Here is a 24,665-nt window from a genome sequence, read left to right as displayed (position 1 = left end):
TCTATAGCTACTTCTTCAAAAGCTGCACTAGAACTGAGATGTGCACATTTGAAGCAGTGCCACAAACGAAAACAAACTTTGCATGAAGGTAGACAAGAGTCTAGACAATATGCAGCAACTATTGTGAACACACTGTCTCAATACATTTCTATCAATGAAAGTTGCTGTGGTACAAATCTCTAGTGCAGATCTGGCCAAGTCAGGTGGTATAAACATTTGACTAATACCTTTGAAATTTTTAAAATGAGAGGAAACTGTTGAAGAAAAAGAAAGGTAATGTACAAATAAACAGAAAATACACTGAAAAAGAAGGAAATTATGATACAACACCCAGTTCATTTTAGGTCACACAGTAAGGGAGGCCTATATGGGAATGGCACAAATCTTTCACTGTTCCATTCAAGACATTGAAGCCACTACTCTAACTTTTCTGCTACCAACTTTCTCATCTGCACCTATGAACTAAACAGTTCTTTGAAAGGCTAAATCAACAATAATGCTGTGTATTTGCAAAGTCTTTGAACACACCCTCTCAGTCACTGAAAACCACTGTCCAACTGCCAGTCATTGTTCTGAAGATTTAATACAAGTGTAATTCATGTGTGCAACCTCTATGATCCAGGCATACAAAACAGGAAGTGACTAAATCTCATTAAACTTCACTCAGTAATTAAACAATAAAGTCTATTGTGTTTGTCCAATTCAAGAGAAAAGGATTTGCTTCAAAAGAATTGCAAATTCACAGCAAAATTCAATACCCTACCTCTTTGATATAAATCTTCTATCTTCTAATCAATCTTCTTTATATATATTTAAAATATTGATAAGCAAATAAAAAAATGTAGAGAGAAACTGTGCTGTATTTGAGAGGTTTGTATAGCCCAGAGAGTAACTAGTTGTGCTTTTCCTTTCATACTGCACACTTACCCAATATACTGTAATGGATGGCTCTGGTGTATAACAATCCGACATGTTGGACAGGTATTGTTTTCCTCCAAATATTTCACCAAGCAGCTTCTACAAACTAATAACAAGAACATTAATAATTAAAAAGAAATAAAACAAAATGCAGTTTGAAGAAACTTGTGAGGTTGCCAGGGTATCTGAGTGGGTTTCTGACACCCTTGGGCTGTGCCTGTGGAGGGACCAGCCGGCAGGGGACAGGTCTTGCGAGAGGGGTGGGCAAGAATTGGGCAGTGCTGGCAAGCCCCATGGCCAGTTCAAACCCCGGGAAGCCGCATATAACTGGCCCCTTGGGAGCGCTAGCAACCAAGAGCGTGGCATCGGTTGGGAGTGGTAACAGATAGGAGGAGCTGGAAGCCACTGTGCAGCTAGAAAGCTATGATCTAATCACTGTCACTGAAATGTGCTGGGACGAATCGCACAACTGGAGTGCTGCAATCGATGGCTGTAAACTGTTCAGAAAGAACAGGCAAGGAAAGAGGGGTGGGGGGGTTGCCCTCTATGAAAAAAAAAAGGATTGACTGCTAAGAGCTGTCTTTGAAAAGTAGCAAAGAACAGGTTGAGAGCTTATGGGTTAAAATTAGGGGCCAAGCCAACAAAGGAAACATCGTGGCTGGTGTTTACTACAGGCTGCCCAAACAAGGGGAGACTGTGGACAAAGCATTCTTACTTCAGCTACAGGAATCCTCATGCTCACTGGCCCTGATCCTGCTGGGGGACTTCAGTCACCCTGACATCTGCTGGAAAACCAACACAGCAAGGTGTAAGCAGCCCAGTAGACTCTTGGTGTGCGTCAAGGATAATTTCTTAACCCAGGTAATAGACAGCCTGACCAGAGGAGAAGGGTTACTGGACCTCTTGCTCACCAACACAGATGAACTAATTAGAGAGGTCAAGACTGGTGGCAGCCTGGGCTGCAGTGATCATGCCCTGGTGGGATTCACAATCTTGAGGGATATGGGCCAGGTGAAGTACAGGTACAGTCAGGACCCTGAATTTTAGGAGAGCAAACTTTCAGTTGTTTAAGGAACTAGTGGATGGGACACCCTGGGTAGATGCCCTCAGGGACAAAGGAACTGAACAGAGCTGGCAGCTCCTTAAGGACATTTTTCTTAGAGCACAAGAACTATCGATTCCCATGTGTAAGAAAACGGGCGAGGAAAGCAGGAGACTGGCATGACTCAGTAAGAAACTTCTAGTCAAACTAAAGTGTAAGAAGGAAATGCATAGGCAGTTGAACCAGGGACACGTATCCTGGGAAGAACATAGGGACGCTGCCCGGATGCGTAGGGATGGGAACAGGAAAGCTAAGGCACAGCTGGAGCTGAATTTGGTGAGGGATGCAAAGAATAATAAGAAGGGCTTCTACAGGTACATTGGCCATAAAAGGAAGATTAAAGAAAATGTACACCCCCCCGATAAATAAGACATGGGAACTAGTGATAACTGACATGGAGAAGGCTGAGGTACTCAACAATTTTTTTGCCTCAGTTTTCAATGGTAATCTCTCTTCCCACATCTCTAAAACCCCTGAACCTCAAGGCAGGGGCTGGGGAAATGAAGTCCCTCCCTTAGTAGGAGAAGAGCAGGATCGAGACCACCTGAGGAACCTGAGGAACAAGTCCATGGCACCTGATGAGATGCACCCCAGGGTCCTGAGGGAACTGGCTGATGTAGTTGCTAAGCCACTCTCCATCATATTTCAAAAGACGTGGTAGCCAGGCGAAGTCCCCAGTGACTGGAAAAAGGGAAACATCACACCCATTTTTAAAAAGGGTAAAAAACAATGACCCTGGGAACTACTGACTAGTCAGCCTCACCTCTGTGCTTCATAAGATCATGAAACAGATCCTCCTGGAAGGCGTGTCAAACATGTGGAAGGCAGGGAGGTGATTAGAGTCAGCCATCATGGCTTCACCAAGGGCAAATCATGCCTGACTAATCTGGTGACCTTCTATGATGGAGGGACTGCATCAGTGGACAAGGGAAGAGCTACAGATATCATCTACGTGGACTTCTGTAAGGCCTTTGATACAGTCCCCCACAACATTCTGGCCTCAAAACTGGAGAGGTATGGGTTTGATGGCTGGACTGTTGGGTGGATAAGGAACTGGCTGGATGGTCACATCTAAAGAATTTCAGTCAATGGCTCAATGTCCAAGTGGAAACCATTAACGAGTGGTGTCCCTCGAGGGTCCGTACTGGGACCAATACTATTTAATATCTTCATCAACAACATAATGCGATTGAGCATACCCTCAGAAAGTTTGCAGACAATGCTGTGGTGGTGCTGTGAGAGACTTAAAGAGTTAATGTCTCAAACATTGTGGTGGGACAAGTTCTGCTTAAAGACAAACCCTGCACAGCAAGGAACCAGGGTGAAAAGCCCATCAGCTCAGACATCAGCAACAGGAGGGGGAGGGCATGCTGGAGGGTGCCCAGCTCCCTGGTCTGATAAGCTCTTCTGATACAAAGATCAAACAATGGCCAAGTCTGCAGGGAAGGAGAAGTCACTCCACAAAGGACCCCCCAAGCCCAAAGGCTCACAAACTGCTCATTAACCTGACGAGTTCAGGTGCCTGCCCGAAGGAGGGGCAAGGATGATAAAAGGACACAAACTGAAGCCCTGGGTGCGCAAGCCCATCAGAACTGGACCCCTCGGCTGACTGGACCAACGCTGGACCCAGGACCGGTGAAATCTTTCTCTCTTCCTTTTTCTCTCTCTGTCTTCTTCTCTCTTTCCTTTTCCACAATCCCTACACCTCATCCATTTCAAGACATAAACCGTTGACCAAGTCTGAGACTAAGAGTGGATTCAGTCTCCCCTGGGCCCTTCTCTGAGGAGGAGTCTGGAAAGCAAGGGGGTCTGCTCTGAACCTCGTGACTCAACAGGAGGGATCTCCTTATTCCCTGAATCAATTGATAGCATATTTCCATACATTCTGTATGGTATGTCTAAATATTTTGATGGTTTTAATACTTTGTACCAGCTGTGGAAACTGGTTTGCTGCTAGGTGACTGTAAAAGTGAGATATGGTAAATAATTATTAGAAATCTTATACTAACACTATGATTGAAACAATAGACAAAAGTATAGCCAAGCAATTAACTACTAGAGGTAGTAGAAGATTTGATTAAATATTGTAATCATTGGTAGCCTCTGTATAAACTTGATGAAGGGGAAAAGTGGCCTGTGAATGGGACACTAAATTATAACACCATGTTACAACTTATGTTATTTTTGAGATGTGAGCAGAAATGGGATGAAGTTATGTATTGTGATTTGTTCTTTACCTTAAAGAATCATCCCGAGTGGCAAAAGGACTGTGGAATTAATATGCCACCCAGCAATCCTTTTATGCTATCTTTGGAAAAAGAGAAAAACAAAAAAGGTGATAATAAGCTCAAAAGGTGTTTTTCTGCATGTAGTATTGGGCAAAGATGTTTAAAGTTATATGAGCAAGAACGAGAGAATGATACCGAAATGATAATTGGATCTCAAAGGGCCCCACCTAGAACTGCTCCCAGAAATAGTGATGAAAGAGAGCCCATGAATAGTCCTGTCCCAGGGAGAACAAGAGCTAAACAGAGCAAAGTTATTCAAGCTCCTCTTCGTCAGGCGCTTAGGACTGAGGGTGTGGTGTAGTTAGGGTCCGGCGGTTGGAAGATATCGCGCTGTACGGAAAGATAGGGCCCCTCTCCCGATAGCCAATAGCGCTTAGTTTATGATGCAAGCGGACGGAAGTGATGTCGTAAACCCGAGCTATATAACGCCGTGTCGCTCCCCAATAAACGCCATTTGCCGTCCACCCCGTTGGTGTCCGCGAGCCGATGGCCCGAGCGGCCCGGGGTCGGCCGCCGCGCCGTTCCCGAACCGCGTCGCCGCGCCGTCGAACGCAACAAGCGGTGCCGAAACCCGGGAAATTCGCCCGGAATCGGGTGAACGGCGGCCGGAGCGGCAGGTCCAGCCCGGCGGGGAGGACGCTCCCGGACCAACGAGGAGGATGGAAGCCCTTGTGAAGGTCGTATCACAATTACATACGCGGCGGGGTATTGATCGTAAACCCAAAGATTTCGCTCTGGCGGTTGCGAGGCTTTTGCGAATTGGGGTCATTGACCAGCCGGTGGATATTCTCCACCCAGAAGTGTGGGACAAGTGCACTAAAGCGCTTGCCGAGGAGACGATGTCCTCGGGTTGTGGGAAAAACCTTAAGTCGTGGGGGAAAGTCGTACAGGCCCTGCAGAAGGCCATACAAGAGCAGGAGACCTGGAGGGCGGCAAAGGACTGTTTGGTGATCATCCCGAAACTGGGAGTCGGAGCAGCCACACAGACCCTGCACCCCCCAGATAATGCTGAGTCCGCTGAGCCTAAGCATTAGCGAGAGGGTGGCATGCCCCCTCAATCCCCGAACCCCGACCCGCTTACGGAGGGACAGAAACGAGCTAAATCCTTCTGGGGTGGGTTAGCCGAGGAGGCCAGGGACGCCGCGGAGAAACCAGAGTCTGGGGAAGCCTGGGCCAGACCACCGCCTTACGCGCCCCAAGATGGCGCCGAGCACAAAGGCAAGGGGCGGGGCGAGGATGCCTTTGGCGGGAACAGGGAGGAAGCACTAGCATTAACAAGCGCACACAAAAGGGAAGGGGAGGAGAACGAGAAGGAGAAGGGTGGTGGGGGCGACCGGGAAGGGGAGGGGAGCGCGAGCGAAGGGCGGAAAGCCAATCAGAGCAGCCATCTGAAAAAATGCCCTCAGAGCAGCCATCTGAAAAAATGCCCTCACAGGGCAAATACCCCGCCGAGCAGAGGGCGGGGTGAACCAAGAGGGAGGGGCGAGCCAAGAGGGAGGGAACGGCCCGCCCGCAAGGGAGGCGGGCGGGGCCGAAGCCCGACAAAAAGGTACTGGAAACCGGAAGTAACCGGTCAGTCGAGTTCCGACTCTGGATCAGACACTAGCTGGGACGAGTGGCTCGCAACTGATTCAAACTTAGAGGAGGAAGAAACGGAGATGAACAAAGTTAAGAGCCAAAATATCCCCTTCCAAACTAAAGAGGAACCACGAGGAGAAATCCCTCTTACGGACTGGAGGAAAATAAAGATTGCGTGCGCCGATTGGGCCCCATCGGCCGCGCTAGCGTTCCCGGTCCGGGTGACAGAAGGGGGACAGAGGGTCCATTCGCCAATAAACCCTAAGGATATACAAGCAATTGTTAAGGCAATTGCGGATAAAGGGCTTAATTCTGCCATGGTCTCCACCCTCATAGATGGTGTCTTCGGGGGAGACGATATGCTCCCGTTTGATATAAAACAAACTTGTAGATTGATCTTTGACGGGGCAGGGATGATTGTTTTTAAACAAGAATGGGAGGACAACTGTGCGAGGCAACTGGCCCAAGTAACTGGAGCGGATCATCCACTGCATGGCTCCAGCCGGCAACAGTTAATGGGCACAGACCCCACAATGATTACCCCCCAGGCGCAAGCCCAGGGCCTGCGGGCCCATGAAGTCATGGCAACTACTCGTGCGGCCAGAGAAGCCATTCGCACGGCCTCTAGAATTATTGCCAAACCATCGCCATGGTCCACAATAAAGCAAAATGAAAGTGAGAGCTTTACGCAATTTGTGGATCATCTCCAAGCAGCGGTCGACTCTTCGGCCCTGCCTGCGGAGGCAAAAGGCCCGGTCGTAGCAGAATGTTTACGTCAGCAGTGTAATTCGGCAACCAAGGAAATCCTGCGATCACTACCGGCGGGGTCAAGCATCGCGGACATGATTAAGCATGTCGCAAAGGAAGAGCATTTAGCCCCGATTCAAGCGGCTGTTCGTACCGCAATAGCTAACGTGATGGCATGTTTTAAATGTGGCCAGGCGGGCCACGTTGTGGTAAACTGCCCTCGGTTGGGGGACCCACTAACAACGCTTCCCCCATGCCAGAACCGACCCAGAGGACCGTGTTGGGCCTGCGGAAAGAAAGGACATTTTGCGAAGGAATGTAGATCTAAAACTCAGGGAAACGGGAGGGGGAGAGGGTACCCAGGCCGCGCACAGCCCTCTCCCACTTGGGACATGAGGCGGCCCAACTATGCCAACCCCGGATGGGGCGAAACGCTCCCGAACCCGCTACCCCCTCGAGAAGCGACCAACTTTATGGTTCAACCGATGACCCAGCTGAACCTGTCCCTACCTCAGGGACAGCAAGGACCACCCCTTGGGGGCGAGACCCCAGGGTGGCCCTGGCAGTAAAGTGTGATAGCCCGCCAGTGGTGTGGGGGATCTGTTCCCTCTATAACACCTTAAATGGCACCACCATTAGTGTCCCCTTTTTGATCGATACTGGAGCAGATGTTACAGTTATTCCTGAGACAAACTGGCCCCCGCGTTGGAAACTGGAAGACGCCCCCATGGTGGGTGGAGTCGGGGGATTAACCCGAGCTCGAAAGAGTGCTCAATTAGTAGCAATCACGCTTCACACTGAAAAAAGGACCGGAGAAAACCATTACCTTCTTCCCATATGTCATGTCAGGAGTCCCACCCCTGTTGGGAAGGGACGCTCTAACCCTATTAAAAGCCAGGGTGACAAATTTACCGTGAGGGCCACTGCCGCACACCCACTTCCGCCAATTAGACTGACGTGGAAATCGTCCGACCCAGTGTGGGTCGAGCAGTGGCCCCTGTCAAAGCCTCGAATGGATGCCCTTCTCGAGCTAGTTGACCGCGAACTACAACGAGGTCATATAGAACCCTCCACTGGCCCATGGAACACCCCAGTTTTTGTAATACCCAAACGAACTGGCGAGGGGTTTCGCCTCCTCCACGACCTGCGTGAAGTAAATAAGAGGATTCAACCAATGGGTCCCGTCCAAACGCTGTTGCCCGTGAACTCTATGATACCAGAAGGACAACCTTGCGCCGTCCTTGATATTAAGGACTGTTTCTTTTCGATACCCCTACATGACGACGACAAAGAGCGGTTTGCTTTTTCTGTCGTGTTCCCAAACAGCCAACGCCCCAACCTACGTTTCCAGTGGAAAGTGCTGCCTCAAGGAATGATCAACTCGCCTACTATCTGCCAGATTACAGTGGATCGGGCGTTGGCACCGGTTCGGCGCAGTGACCCAACCGCAACTATCATTCAATACATGGATGATATCTTGATCGCCGCGCCGTCAGGAAGTCAGGTGGACCAACTGGTATCAACAGTTTCTGAAACTTTAAAAACAAACGGGTTCGAGATCGCGAGCACAAAAGTTAAAAGAGGACCATGTGTAAGCTTTTTAGGAGTGGGGATCACGAGTTCTTACGTAACCCCCCCCCCCCAGATAAAAATCCGTCGGAACATCAAAACACTCCATGACGCACAACAGTTAGTGGGGTCCTTACAATGGCTCCGCAACATTGTCCTGATCCCTCCTGAAATTATGGCACCCCTGTATGATCTTCTGAAAGGAAAGAACCCATGGGAACAAAAAACTCTGACGACGGAAGCAATGAACTCTCTTGACTTTATCGAGCAACAGGTACCGTCAAGCACGCTCGCCAGGTGGAACCCAGATGTATCACTCGATCTGTATGTACATTTTACGGAGGGAGGAGGGGTAGGGGCACTAGCCCAGGGGCCCCCCGAAAAAGCTCAACCAATACAATGGATAGTCCTGGGAAAACCGTCACGTGCATTCTCTCCAGGAGTCGAGTGCCTTAGTAACCTCATTATGAAAGGCAGAAAACTTGCCCTAAGACATCTGGGCATTGAACCCGCCGCGATATACCTACCCTTCCGCAAACAGCTCCCAACGCAATCAGTAGCGATGTCAGAGTATCTGGCCATAGCCCTCGTCGGATTTGGCGGAGAAGTCCGGTACGCTGCAAAGCCCCCCTGGACTCAGATGCTGGCAATTGTCAACATCGACCTCCCACAGAAGATCATGGACCGGCCCCAACAGGGACCAACGGTCTTCACAGACGCATCCTCAGTGACCTCCACTGCGGCGGCGGTATGGCAATCGGGGGGAGAATGGCACTGCATTAAAATGACCGACTGTGCGATTTCAGTCCAGCAGCTAGAAGCCGCGGCCGTAGTACTGGTGTGTGGGCTGTTCCCAATGGAACACCTCAACATAGTGACCGACTCGATGTTCGTGGCCAAGCTTTGCTTAGCCATGTCGGGGCCCGGCGTGTCAACATCCACAGCAGCTCTCATGCTGGAAGAAGCACTTTTTTCCCGAAAGGGCACCATATCGGTCATCCATGTCAACAGCCACGACCCAATCAAGGGTTTTTTCCAAACCGGCAACGACAAAGCAGACGCCGCTGCAAAAGGGTTGTGGACGCTAAAAGACGCCCGTCAGCTACACGAGTCTCTCCACATCGGAGCTAAGGCACTAGCAAAGAAATGCGGGATCTCGGTCACTGACGCAAAACACATAGTAGCCACGTGTCCCCACTGTCAGAAAGCACCACTGTGGTCCAGTGGAGTCAACCCCAGAGGCCTTAAGGCCTCCGAAGTGTGGCAGACGGATTTTACGCTCTGTCAGTTGCTGAAACCTCGAGCGTGGCTAGCAGTAACTGTAGATACATATAGCGGAGTGATTGTAGCCACACAACACCTTAGAACTGACTCCAAAGCGACCATCCAACATTGGTTGACGGTCATGGCGTGGCTTGGCGTCCCTAATCAGATCAAAACAGACAACGGTCCGAACTTCGTTTCTAAATCAGTCCAGGCGTTTGCCTTGAAATGGGGTATCACCCTAACACACGGCATTCCGTATAATAGCACAGGACAAGCTATAGTCGAACGAGCAAATCAAACTCTGAAATCTAAATTAGAGGTGTTGGCAAAAACAGAAGGTTTTGCCAATGCCGTTCCCCCGGGAGACCAAGCACGCCTGCTAGCGACCGCTCTTTTAGCACTAAATCAATTCCCCAGGGGGGAAGAGACGAATAGCCCCACCCAAAAACATTGGGCCACTCGAGCGCTAGAAGAAGGCCCGTTGGTAATAATCAGAAATGAGCTGGGAGAATGGGAACAAGGGTGGAGGCTAGTCATAACAGGGCGAGGATATGCTGCTGTCAGAAAAGATAGCAAAGTTAAGTGGTGTCCGCTTAAGTCTATTAAACCAGACCTCCAGAATAAAGCTAATGAAAACTGTGAGTTTTTGTCCACAGGACCAGATTATCGGACGTCCTCGTAACCCGTACGCCCCGGTGGGAAGAGGGGACGACGAATCGACAAGCATCCTGTGCGCACCCGGGAGCTCAGCACCGGCGGAATCCAAACAACGGCGACACAGCCCCCATGGCGGGGGGCCACGATGCCTTTGTGTGATCTTGATTTTAGGGCTCGTCACTATAAGACAGGTAAAATCAGAGTACCATCCCCAGCGGCCATTCAGGTGGGTCCTACGAGACCCTGCAAGCGGTGATAAAGTGATAAAGGAAAACATAACAGCAGGTGCCCCGACTTTTACGATAACAATTGGCGACTTATTCCCCATAGTGGGAGGACCCAATTCTAAATCATTATGGGGAACATATTGGTGCCCCAGTTCAAACCCAGGAATGAGTTATTGTAACTATCCGGGATATTGGTTTTGTGGATATTGGGGATGTGAGACCACTGTAACAAGTGATAGATGGAACCCAAGAAAAAACGATGAATTTTTGCGGGTAACATGGGGACCAGTAAGGTGTGACCATCCAAAATTTGCGAGCGATGGAATGATATATCATAAAGGTACTTGTACCCATTTGAATTTAGAAATCCTACAACCGACTAATATGGGTTGGACTGTGGGAAAAATGTGGTCAGTGTTCATTCACAAAGCTTTCACAGATCCAGGAGTAGTGTTACAAATTATTAAGCTCATGCCACAAGCACCCCAAGCAATCGGGCCTAATCCAGTTCTTAACCCACAATCCCCAGCTCTTAATAACCCACAAATATCTACACCTTTACTACATAATACCACAAATAATACCAAAGTTACCACACCTGCAGCGACACGCACCACACCTGCAGCGACACGCGCCACCAAAATTCCTTATGGAAATCCTCTCTGGAAAATGATGCAAGCTAGTTACCAAGTACTGAACAAATCTAACCCAAATCTTACGGAGCATTGTTGGCTGTGCTACGGAGTAGAACCACCCTTTTATGAGGCCATAGGAGTAAGTGACCTACCCATACGGGTAAATGTTTCAAATCCGGCCCAGTGTATATGGGACACAGAAAAGCAAGGGGTTACATTAGCACAGGTGGTGGGAAGTGGCGTGTGTGTAGGTAAAGTCCCAAAGCACAAAGAACAACTGTGTGTTAATAAGACACAAGATAAAACCCCTGCAAAGTGGTTAATACCAGCCAACAATACCAAGTGGGTTTGTTCCACTATGGGAGTTACACCTTGTTTGTCGTTGAAAAATTTTAATGAATCCTCAGAATATTGTGTCCAGGTAACTATAGTCCCCAAAATCTTTTACCATTCCGAAGACTTTGTCTACGACTCACAGATTACCCCAGAACATCATCTATCAAAACGAGAACCCCTTACAGCACTAACAATAGCTACTCTAATGATCATAGGAGGTGGGGGAATAGGTACAGGAGTAGCATCCTTGGTGCAACAGAGTAAAGAATTTAGCGCCCTAAGGATGGCAGTAGATGAGGACCTGGCTAGAATTGAACAATCAATAAGTGCATTGGAACAATCAATTAGATCACTATCTGAAGTAGTGTTGCAAAATCGAAGAGGATTAGACCTGATGTTCTTACAACAAGGGGGGTTGTGTGCTGCACTAAGAGAAGAGTGTTGTGTATATGTGGACCACACCGGAATAGTGAGGGACGCTATGGCTAAATTGCGAGAAGGATTGGACAAACGGAAAAGGGAACGAGAGGCACAACAAAATTGGTTTGCATCATGGTTTAACCATTCACCATGGCTGACCACCCTGATATCTACCTTGATAGGGCCAATCGCAATGATCATGATAGCATTAATTTTCGGACCCTGCATATTGAACAGACTTGTGTCGTTTGTCAAGAGCCGGCTAGGGAAGGTTAACGTTATGTTGGTAGAATGCCAGCAACTGCTTTAAGAATGTACTTACTCAGTGTTACCCCCAGATCTCCCTAGCTACCTCAAGTTACACCCCAATATTACCAATCACCCCCTAATTTTTACCCGTTCACTGTGCCTTATGTTTTTTACTTAAGTTTATGATATATACTTTTTAAGATTGTTATAAAGCATAGAATAAGAACAAGATATTTTAACTAATTTAGTTATACATTTAGTATGTTTTTTATCCAAAATTACGATATATATATTCTTTTAAGATTGTTATATTTTAGCCAATTTAATTACGCATAGGGAGGGGGGAAATGTAGTTAGGGTCTGGCGGCCGGAAGATATCGCGCTGTATGGAAAGACAGGGCCCCTCTCCTGATAGCCAACAGCGTTTAGTTTATGATGTAAGCGGACGGAAGTGATGTCATAAACCCAAGCTATATAATGCTGCGTCACTCACAAATAAACGCCATTTGCCGTCCACCACATTGGTGTCTGTGAGCTGATGGCCCGAGCGGCCTGGGGTTGGTCGCCATGCCGTTCCTGAACCAGGTCGCCACGCCAACGAAGGCAACAGTGTGGCAACTATTAAAGTACCCTTTTCTATTGTGGATTTAAATGGAAAATAGCAGCTGGGATCTATCGGGAAAACCCTGATCAAACAGCCCACGCTTTTGAAACAATGATTCAGACTCAGGATCCTGATTGGAAAGACATACAAGTAATAATGGATGTACTTTTTGATAGTGCAGAAAGAGAAACGATCCAGAGAGCTGCTAAAACCCAGGTAGAAGCACAAGTAGCTTCTGGAGTATTACAAGGAACAGTGGAACAAAATTTTCCATCTACCGATCCTAGATGGGATCCTAATAATTTGTCTCAGAGAAGACTGCTAGATCAATATCAAAAATGGGTTCTATTTGGAATTAGAACTGCTATGCCTAAGGCGATTAACATGTCTAAATTATATGAAATTAAACAAAATAGAAAAGAGTCTCCCACTGAATTTCTGAGTAGATTAAAAGATGCTGCTAAGAAATATACTAATCTGGATCCTGAGTCTGAAGGAGGAAAAGCTCAATTGGCTCCTTTATTTACAGGACAATCCTCTGATGGTATCAGAAGGAAATTACAAAAATTACAAGGAGCAGAATCTCGAGATTGGGGAAGATTATTAGAAGTTGCTTGGGTGATATATAGAAATAGAGATGAATTACAGAGTAAAATGAATGCAAGGTTAGTAGCTGCTCTGGAAGCAGGAGCTGGCGTGGGACAAGGCAGAGGACTTATTCCCTGAGGAAGGGGACGTGGTCGAGGAACAGGACGAGGGAGAGGAACTGGATTGGGGTCACCAGTGGGATTAAACCAGCCCCTGGGACCGAATCAGTGTGCATACTGTAAACAAGAAGGACACTGGAAAGGGGAGTGTCCCCTGAGACCTACAAAGTCACAAGTGATCCCAATTTCGACCGCACAAACTCAGCAAGTTCCCCCTTTCTTGGGAAAGTTGAGTGAAAGTATCTGACAGGGACCGGAGGGGAGTCTCCCAGCAGAACCTCTGGTTACAGCTAACCTGGGAGAACAGAAAATTGAATTTTTAGTTGACACTGGAGCTACCTTTTCAGTTTTAAACACCTTAGAGGGGGAGTTAAGTTCTGAAGAAATTAGTGTTGTTGGTGCGACAGATGAACGAGAGGCTAGACCCTTCTTTAAACCTTTGGCAATGAAATTAAGAAAGCAATGGGTCACTCATCAGTTTCTGTATTTGCCAAATTCTCCTAAACCCCTGTTAGGGAGAGACCTACTTGAGAAATTGGAAGCAGAAATTAAATTTAAAAATGGTGAGATTAAAATTCTAATTCCAGAAACTGAACATATCAAAGCAGTGGCTTTGTTGTTACAGGACGGTCACCGAAAGCAGAGGATCATACCAGTCGAAGTAAATAATGCTGTAATTCCAATCGTCTGGGCTGGGGAAGTTCCTGGTAAATCCAAAAGAGCAGAGCCTGTGAGAATTGATTTAAAGCCAGGATCGAGTCCGGTAAGAATTAAACAATACCCCCTAAGACTGGAAATTTGGAAAGGGTTAATACTGATAATACAAAAATTTTTAAAGTACAAATTGTTAATAGAATGTGAATCCAAATGTAACACCCCAACCTTGCCTGTTAAAAAGGCTAATGGAAAAGATTACAGGCTGGTTCAAGACCTCAGAGCGATAAATCAAATAGTACAAGATATTCATCCGGTAGTAGCAAATCCTTATACTTTGTTAACAACCCTAACAGAGAAACAAGAATGGTTCACAGTATTAGACTGAAAAGATGCCTTTTTCTGTATTCCCTTGGATCCCAACAGTCAAGAGCTTTTTGCTTTTGAATGGGAAAACCCTGAGACTGGGAGAAAAACACAATATACATGGACAGACTTGCCTCAAGGCTTTAAGAGCAGCCCTACCATTTTTGGAAGTCAATTGGCATGAGAATTAGAGATTTGGAAGAAAGACAATAATCAAGGAATCTTGATCTATTAATTGCAGCTGAGACAGAAGAACAATGCACAAAGTTAACTATTAGCCTTTTGAACTTTTGGGGAATCAGTGGATATCGAGTGTCAAAAGAAAAAGCCCAAATAACCCAGAGAGAAGTAACTTATTTGGGTTTTGAAATCCTGAAAGGACAGAGACAATTAGGAACTGAGAGAAAGGAGGCAATTTGTCGTCTCCCTGAACCTAAGACTCTCAAAGAATTGCGAGCCTTTCCGGGAATGGTTGGGTGGTGTCGCCTGTGGATTGCAAATTATGGCTTGCTGGTCCGACCTTTATACGAGCAGCTCAAAACCTCAAACAATGGATTTATAGATTGGACTGATGCCAGGAAAGCTGCTTTCAAAGAACTAAAACAGGCTCTAATGGAGGCGCCAGCCCCAGGCCTGCCAGATCTCACAAAGACCTTTGAACTCTTTACTCATGAAAGAAAAGGTATAGCTCTGGGTGTCCTGGCCCAATATCTGGGACCAAGTTGGCGAGCTGTGGCCTACTTCTCGAAGCAATTAGACAATGTGAGTCTGGGATGGCCTGGTTGCCTGAGAGCCGTTGCTGCAACTGTGCTATTGATCCAAGATGCTCGTAAGTTCACCCTAGGACAGAGAATTACAGTGTACGTTACCCACATGGTGATCACTGTGCTAGAACAGAAAGGGGGGCATTGGTTATCCCCTAGTAGAATGCTGAAATACCAAGTGGTGTTGCTGGAGCAAGATGATGTTTACTTAAAAACTACTACTATCATTAACCCTGCTGTGTTTTTTAACAACTGATCAAGTTGAAGGAGAACTGGAACATGACTGCCTGCAGACAATTGAAGAAATCTATTCCAGCCAACCAGATCTCCGAGACGCGCCACAGGAAGAAACAGATTGGGAACTATATGCTGACGGAAGCAGTTTCATCCGTGAAGGAAAACGTTTATCAGGATATGCGGTAACCACTACTGAGAAGGTAATTGAATCACGAGCTTTGCCCTCGAATGTATCTGCCCAAAAGGCTGAATTGATAGCTCTTACTCAAGCACTGGAACTAAGTCAAGGAAAGCGAGTCAACATTTGGACAGACTCAAAGTATGCTTTTGGAGTAGTACATGCACATGGAGCGATATGGAAAGAAAGAGGACTGTTATCTGCACAAGGAACCACCATTCAGCATGCAGAACAAATACTGAAATTGTTAGAAGCCATTCAAAAGCCAACAGCAGTTGCGATAATGCACTGTAAAGCACATCAGTCAGGCAGGACTGTCCCTGAAACAGGTAACCGATTGGCTGGTAGAGCTGCTAAAGAGGCTGCAGAAAAAGGCATCCTAGCACTAGTTCCAGAGAAAAATGTAAATTTGCCTAAAGAAGCTCCAAATTATAATGAAAAAGATGAAGAATTAATTATTAAATTGCAGGCTAATAAAAATGAAACAGGATGGGCTGTAACACCAACAGGTTAAATAATAGTCCCACCTGCAATAATGACAGAAATTGCCTGAGCTGAACATAACAAAGTACATTGGGGAACAGAAAACCTTGTTAGATATTTACAAAAGTGTATTTTGAATAGAGATCTGACAAAAATTATTCGAATAATTACAAGCAGATGTGAAATTTGTATACGTAATAATCCCAAAACCAATAATAAAATCACTTTTGGAATTGTGAAACAAGGAAATTCTCCAGGAAAATATTGGCAAATTGATTTTACAGAATTGCTTCAAAAAGAGGGATATTGATATATCCTAGTTCTAGTTGATACCTTTACTGGGTAGCCTGAAGCTTTCCCTTGTTGCACCAACAAAGCAAGAGAAGTAGTTATCATCATTGTTATAATCTGTGTTGCTTTTAGCTGTCTTAAATGAGCTGTGACATGATTCATGTTCAAGTGAGACTACTAAAAGAATTAGTACCCTCAAACAGAAAGGGGGGAATTGATAGCATATGTCCATACATTCTGTATGGTATGTCTAAATATTTTGATGGTTTTAATACTTTGTACCAGCCGTGGAAACTGGTTTGCTGCTAGGTGACTGTAAAAGTGAGATTTGGTAAATAATTATTAGAAATCTTATACTAACACTATGATTGAAACAATAGACAAAAGTATAGCCAAGCAATTAACTAGTAGAGGCAGTTACTCACAAGTTTGGCAGTTCTTGGCTCTTATGACTAGATGTTCCTGTACGCTAGATGAGAACAACGTTGAAACTGACCACATGTGATGGAAACTGCGTTAAGCTTCAAGATCAAAGAACAAGGACAAGAATAAAGACTTCAAGGACAGCCAACAAGAACTTCAAATGGGTCGGTGGTCGTAAAAACAGCCCTTCAACTCAAATGGATCCTTCATTGCACATGATCGGATGTAGGCAGTACTAAGATAATCAGTTATAATCATTTTTATGTATATGTATACTAATCTGATTAATATGCAATTAGTTATTCTATATAACCTGTTTGTGCTAAAGCTGTGGTATGCACGCTAGGTGGAATTATCACCCGTGCATCCAGCGCTGCAATAAAGAATGCCTGCTTTCTAAAACTCCAAAACAAATCTTAGAGAGATTCTTCGACCGGCTTTTCGGTATCACGATGTATATGGTTACCACAGGTTACCTGGTTTACTGAGGTAGTTTCAAGACATAAACCATTGACCAAGTCTGAGACTAAGAGTGGATCCTACCCCCCCCTAGACCCTTCTCTGAGGAGGAGTCTGGAAAGCAAGGGGGTCTGCTCTGAAGCTCGTGACTCAACGGGAGGGATCTCCTTATTCCCTGAATTGATGTATATGGTTACCCTGGGTTACATGGTTTACAGAAGTAGTCTTATGCCAATTCCTGTTGTGAGAAACCCTGCCACTGATTTCTATTTATTTTAAAAATAAAACCCTATCACTGATTACTTACAAAAACATGGAAGTAGTCCATCCCAAATTTTCTGTTGAATGGGCTTGTGATAACTGGCATAATTGGACATCCGTGGAAGAACAACTAAAGTCAGCCAGAGGCCATATAAAGGGTGGAAAAGGAAAGGGAATCATTTGCAAAATGTTAAGCACCTGCTTAGAAGCAGCCTATCAGTTTAGGATTAAGAGAGAAAAAGACCTAAAGGAAGAAATGGAAGGCAGAAAAACAACTGAATTCCTACTGTCCTTGAAAACTGAGCAGCTGCAGAAACAGTTAAAGGAAGAAAAAGAGAAAAAAACAAAAGTTGGAAGAAAGGGTCGAAATGATGCTTATGCAAGCTCCCCACCCCCCTGACATTGTGCAAATTAGAAAACTAATTGTATCCCCTGAAGAATGGGATGGAAACATATGGGGCGACCCTGATAATGACTATTTGAAACAAGATAATCCTCTATATCCTCCATTACCTTTAAACCCCCCTGAATATGAGGCCAGGCCCATCATAAAAACAGAGGAAACCACTGGACCTCGGGGTGGAGCAGGGGATTGTACCCGAAAAACAACCCCATTCGATCCAATTCAAATGGCCAATTTACAAGAATGCTACGGCCGTAAACCAGGCGAAACTGAAACTGAATACCTATGGCAAGTGTGTCTAACTGGGGGACATAGAATCTTACTCAATGGAGATGAAGCCAATGGATTTTGGGGCCCTGGTGTCTTTTTAAATGCTGGACCCACACCCCCAGACAATCCCCACTCGATAACAAGTAGAGTGGCATACTGGGCTGGTGGAATAGATGTTTTAGAGAGAGGAGAGCCTCTATTAATACCCATCAAATCCTTGAACGAGCTCTCTACAGCTATTACAAAAGCTGCCTGTATCCAGGCCACGCGTGAACGCGGCCCTCTTAGTGTTCCCATATCAGCAATTGTGGATCCTGACATGCTAAAGCCTTTAATCAAGGGAACCCCTGCTATGCTTAAACCCCACCTCATTGCAAAAAGAGATGAAATTAGGAGACACACAGACTTTAATGCCCTTTTGGCCATAAGAGAAGCCGCTGCTGATGAGGAAGAGGCCCTAGTGCAAAGAAATCTCCCTACCTGGGCTACATTAATGCATGACATCATAAATCATGGATGAGAAATGGGATGGGATGATCTATCAGATGAAACCAAAAAGACAAGTCGTAATGTTAGGCAACTTAAACAATCAACCCGAGATAACCCCCCAGTACAGGAACCCACTGATCACCAATTCAAAACTCAGAAGTAGAGAGAATTATACAACCAAGCATTGTCACTAGGTATCCCTAGAATTGCAATTCAAAGACAGAGTGCCACTTCAAAAAAATATTGATGACACTCGGAAAGGAAATATTCCAAATACTCAGACACCTACTCCTCCTCCGTGAGGGAGTAATAACCCTTTTTCTCCCAAAGGTTCGGAAACAAAAAACTAGTAATGCCCAGACAACGATTGGGTTTGTCGGTCTGGCAAGTACAGTCTTATCAATGGATTGATAACAATGGCCCATACATTTTGATCCCAGTTGGTCCTCAAAACAATTAGTAAAATTCCTAATAGATATGGGAGCACAAATTTCAATCTTAACACAACATGATGCTGAGAAGGTGGGTGTACGACCTGGACAGCAAAGAGTTAAAATCACTGGAGTAAACAGAGCCAGTGTTCTGTGCCAAACTGCAAAAGTAAATTTATGGCTCCTGGGTGAGAAGCATATGTTATCTACACGCTTTGCTATCAAGAATCACAATGAAAATATTTTAGGCTTAGATGTTTTGAACGGCCCAACCTGGCACCTGCCGGATGGTAGTGTGTTGTCATTTGGTTCAAACCCCAACCCTGACAAAAAGCAGGAGGCTACAGTGCGTGTACTCCATGCAGCCACTGCACTTCCTGATTCAAAGATCACTAATGTGCCACAATACCCGATTTCTGCTGCAGCACAAAATGGAATTTCAGAAGTAATAACAGATTTAGAGAAAAGATAAATTATCTCTAGAACTCAGTCCCCATATAATTCACCTGTCTGGCCAGTCGGTAAACCGGATGGGAGGTGGTGCTTAACAATTGATTATTGGCACTTGAATGCCAATACAGCCTGTTAACAGCTGCTGTACCAAACATTGCAAACCTAACAGCTACTTTGCAAGCAGATGCACACCTGTGGATGGCAACATTAGATGTGAAAGATATGTTCTTCCTGGTCCCCTTGCAAGAAAAAGACAAAGAGAAATTTGCTTTTACTTGGGAAGGTGTACAATACACTTTTAACAGACTCCCCCAGGGGTATAAACATTCTCCCACAATTGCTCATGCTGCGCTTGCTGAACTTTTACAAACAGTCTCATTCCCCAAGATGTGAAACTATACCAATATATAGAGATATCCTGATTGGGGGAACTTCCCCTGAGATGGTGGGGGAAGCAGCAGCAGCAGTGCGACAGGCACTACACAGAGCAGAAGTTGAGATCCCTCCTGAGAAATGTCAAGGACCCGGCAGAGAGGTAAAATTTTTAGGTACTTGGTGGATTGCAGGTAGTGCAGCGATTCCACCAGACACCCTAAGTAAAACAGAACAGTTACAAATACCGCAATCTAGGAAAGAACAACAACTCATGGGTACTTTGGGGTACTGGAGAAAACATGTACCTGGATTTTCTATCGTTGCTCGCCCGCTTTACTCACTTTTATGGAAAGGAAAATCATGGCAATGGAACTCGGAACACAAAGAGACAGTTAAAACCTTAATACAGGAATTAAAAACATATCAGTCACTGGGACCAATTCACCTCCGTGATCCTATTATAGCGGAATGGGGTTTTGCAGACCATGGTACTTATTGCAATCTATTTCAAACTGGCCCTGATGGACCACAGAGACCTTTATTATTCAGCTCAACTGCATTTAAAGAAACAGAACAGAGGGACTCTGAGTGGGAAAAGAGACTTTTGTCTCTAACCCGAGCAGTCAAACAAGTTGAGAAAATACATCAGGGACAACCTGTTCAGACTAGAGGACCATTTAATCTGCTAGATACAATCCTGAAAGGAACTGCTCCCCCAGAAGCAATTGCACAGAAACCCACCATCAGGAAATGGTATGCCTACCTGGTGGGAGTAGCAGATGAAATGCAATTGACTGAAGGACATACGAAGATTTCCAAATTACAAATGCCTATAAACAACGACCCACAAGCACTAAAACAGCCATTTAAACCTTCACCAATTCTAGATGCTCCCCCCCCTCACTGAGGAAACACCTACTGAAGGCATTTGGCTCACCGACACCTCAGCAAAAAGAATAATGATAAATGGCATTATAAGGGTGCTGCATTAGAAATTAACACTGACTGACAAGTAACTGAAGAAGGTGAAGGTAGTGTACAAGTAGGAGAACTAAGGGCAGTTGTTTTAGCAGCCCAGAATGGAGCAAAGGTTATCTATGTCGACTCCTATGCCGTGTGGGCTGGAGCCAAACAATGGCTTTGCCAATGGGAAGCCCTTAATTGGGAAGTAAATGGGTCCCCAGTTTGGAGAACCGAGGATTGGCAACTATTACTAAACATAGACAGGAAAACACCATTCACCATGGGATGGGTGAAACCTCATGCCAAAGACAATAAACCAGCCGCAAACTGGAACCAACAAGTAGATGAATTAGTCAGAACTAGAAAAATAAAATTAAAGAACACAATAGATTCAGAATGCTAACGATTAGGGGAATGGCTACATCAAAAATTAGGGGACACAGGTCGAGAAGCACTTTATTTCGCAGCCCAAAGTTGAGGTTGGCCCCTAAACAGGAAAACATGTGAAACCATTCTTACAGAATGTCCCCAATGTAAATTGAAATTGCAAGCAGATCACACTGCTAAAGCACCACCTCTACACATCAATGAAGGGAAAGCTTTGTGGTCTGCATGGCAAATTGATTATATCAGGCCATTCAGACCTTCTGTAGGATATTAATATATCCTCACAGGAGTGGAAGTAGTCTCTGGCTTGCTTACAGTGACTAAATGCCAGAGAGCAGATGGACGAAATACAGTACGTGGGCTACCATGTTGGTTCTCAGATGTACCTACTCCGGATGTAATCCAGAGTGATAATGGCTCACACTTTTCATGTAAAGAGGTGCAAGAGTGGGCAAAACAGGAAGGAATTCAATGGGTAGTTCACACCCCCTATTATCCTCAATCAAATGGGATAGTAGAAAGAGCCAATGGCCTGCTGAAAAAGAGCCTTAAGCCACATGAGGCCAAGTGGGACACTCAAAGTACTTGATCAATTAAATAATCTATGGGCCTGCTGGGAGCCCTGTGAGCAGAGCATTCTTTGCAACATCTGAATCCAGTGCTCCCCCTTCTGATGAAAGAAAATGTCCTACAACATTGCAACCCGGACAACCTGTTATGGTGAATCTGCCACAGATTGGAATTGTACCTATGACTAACTAAACCTCGTGGCCCACTTGCTTGGGAAGCTACTGATAGCAGTGGTGCAAAACATAGAATCAGTGCTAGGTGGATTTATCCTACATCATAAAGGGGTAACCTGTTCGGCCTTCCCCACCAAAACTTTTTTTTCTTTTCTTTTTCAGGAGAAAATGGATCTGTATCGATGGCAACAATGACTATGGCGGTTTATCCCCAGATTAATCTCAGTTTTTCTCTTAATTGGGATAAGTACAATTCCTTTGGTCCAGACACAAGACCTTTGGGACCATGCACTACTAAATTATACTGGAAACATTGGAATGACACCAGAAAATAAGGCAAACCTGAACCTTGCTACCTTGGTGATACTTGGAGATGAGGCATATCTAAAAGATACATGGAAATGGGAGACATTAGACATAAAAGGACTTAGGATATCTCACAACAGTAACAACATTCAACAAATACTATCACTTCAGGCCTTACCAGGAGACGAAATAAAAATAGGGTTTCAGGCAATCAATGGGTCTACCCATGAAAAACACACAGAAATCAAAATATACTACACTAATTTTTCTAAACCAAAAAACAATGAGCAATCTTGCCATAAGATCTCAGAACCAGACTGCTGGTACAATTTCACTTTCACACAACCTGTACTCACACTTTGCTTCTGGGGTAAACATGGTGTGGAATTATTATTTGATTTTATGATTAGCGAATGCGACTTATGGACCTCGTGTATGACGGGGTGGCCATGGACTGATGCATACATACTTTTTGACACACCTACGCCCAATCTAAATTTATCTGTGACAACACTACACAATAACATCACCTTTTGCAGGCATGAATGGATGATTAAAGACAAAAATGAAAATCAACAAATTCCACCTTTGAAAGGAACTAAGGGAGATACCATTTCAATAGGATGCCAAATTGAAGATCACACTAGATGTATGACATCAACTTTATACATCATTGTAAACTACACTGAGGGAAGACACAACATACATACCTGTCTTTTTAAACATGAATGTTGGTATATTTTTACTATATCTCATACAGCACACATAATGTGTTTGTAGACAGACTTCAACTCATTCTGACCTAGGCCTTCAATTCAGGATTGAAATCAAACAACCGAATTTACCAACTCAGCCCCCCATCAAACTATCTCCTCACATTCATAATACTAGACCCTACATTATTAAAAACATAGGACAACAAAGAGTGTTATTTAACCCGACATGGTGTCTCAAACGAGTGGAACTACCAGTGCAGGCTGATATCTCTGCAATTAAACCTACCTGCTCACATCCTATACAGGATGGTTAGCATGGTTACATGGACAGATTCTCACCTCTCCAAAATGATCAAGGAGAGATGTAACAGGCATTCTGGGAACAGGACTAGGAGTATTAAACAGCATAGACGCTGAAGTGTTAGCAAACAAAATACACTTGGCAACCAGCAATTTACAAAATCTAGAACACCCATTACGATCTTCTTTGACGGCATTAAGAACTAGTCAATGGCTTTTGGCTGATATATTGCCTAAGTGGGAAAGTAATAATGAAAAAGACCACCAGCTAATTACCAATGCATTAGGTACTACCCAAAATAATGTTTCTCTAGCTCTTAGTTGTATCCAAGCCCAATTGTAGATACAATCAACTGTGGCAGCAATTATAAGGGAAGATGATGAGGGCACCTTACCCACTGAGATTGGAAAGGTAATTTGGGATAATGCAACTAAATTTGAAAGAGAATTCCAGTCTTGGTGGCATCTAATCAATTTCACTTATGACCATACCGACAATAAAGCCACAGCTTTTGTTCTGACAATACGTAATGCTTTGGTATACACCATATGCCCAATCATTGTGCTGGAATTAAATCACCATGGAACTATACTCTGTCCCATGGAACATAGAGTATGGGCCCTACAAAAGGTGAGCAAATGGCAAACTATCGATATGGATGCATGCGTTATATGGGAAGACCAGGGATTAATTTGCAAAAGTAATACCATTGAGGCCCAAGACAATGTTTCCAGTATAATTTAGTAGTGCATGGTCCCAAAGGTCTTATGTATGTCTCTTAGTGTCTTTATGCACACGCGTGTACTAACTTGAATAGTCTATAGTATGTTATAGCAAGTATATTATAAGTTAATACTTTCAAATTTATACTTAAATTACTGTTGTGATTTTTATTCAACTGTGAATGAATTTTAGGCTGCTATTATACTCATAATCCCTTTAGATATAAACCGTTGCCCAAGTCTGGGACTAAGAGTCGATCCAGCCGCACCTAGACTCCGACAGGAGTTTAGAAAGCAAGGGGGTCTTCTCTGAACCTCGTGACTCAACGGGAGGGTCTCCCTTACCCTTTCCCACATTTCCTTTTACCCTATTATGTTTTTGGTCCCTATATACATAAGTTTAGTTTGATTCTGATTTAATTTTCCTGTGTGCATTTCATCCATGTACTAAGTAATAGAGTGAACCTTGCCAGCGATTTCTGTGAAGTCACACTTTTATGCAAATATCTATTAAATCATTTTTCTATTGCTAATACAATTGGAGGTGATTCTTTAAGCGATCCGAACCACTCTCTCATTTTTAAATTCCCCCCGTGACAAACACCAAGCTGAGTGGTGCATTTGATTCCCTAGAGGGAAGGGATGCCATCCAGAGGAACCTTGGCAGGCTTGAGGAGTGGGACCGTG

General features: G+C 44.9%; 1 protein-coding gene across 4 annotated transcripts in view; it reads right to left on the bottom strand.

Annotated features, from left to right (window-relative positions):
* Positions 1-24,665, bottom strand: part of LOC121232404 (polycomb group RING finger protein 3-like) — a 187,373-nt gene that overhangs the window by 34,863 nt on the left and 127,845 nt on the right. For all 4 annotated transcript variants that reach the window (XR_005931772.1, XM_041121533.1, XM_041121535.1 and 1 more), the window contains one exon: positions 928-1,024. Coding sequence is in view for 3 of the 4 variants with exons in the window: in XM_041121533.1 (XP_040977467.1) it covers positions 928-1,024 (97 nt within the window). In the remaining variant the exon portion in view is untranslated. The remainder of the gene's footprint in view (positions 1-927; positions 1,025-24,665) is intronic.

The sequence above is a fragment of the Aquila chrysaetos genome (genome assembly GCF_900496995.4).
Source record: "Aquila chrysaetos chrysaetos chromosome W unlocalized genomic scaffold, bAquChr1.4 W_unloc_2, whole genome shotgun sequence".
Classification (NCBI taxonomy): Eukaryota; Metazoa; Chordata; class Aves; order Accipitriformes; family Accipitridae; genus Aquila; species Aquila chrysaetos.
Note: the sequence above shows the minus strand (reverse complement) of the source record. Positions and strands in the feature narration are given on the sequence as shown.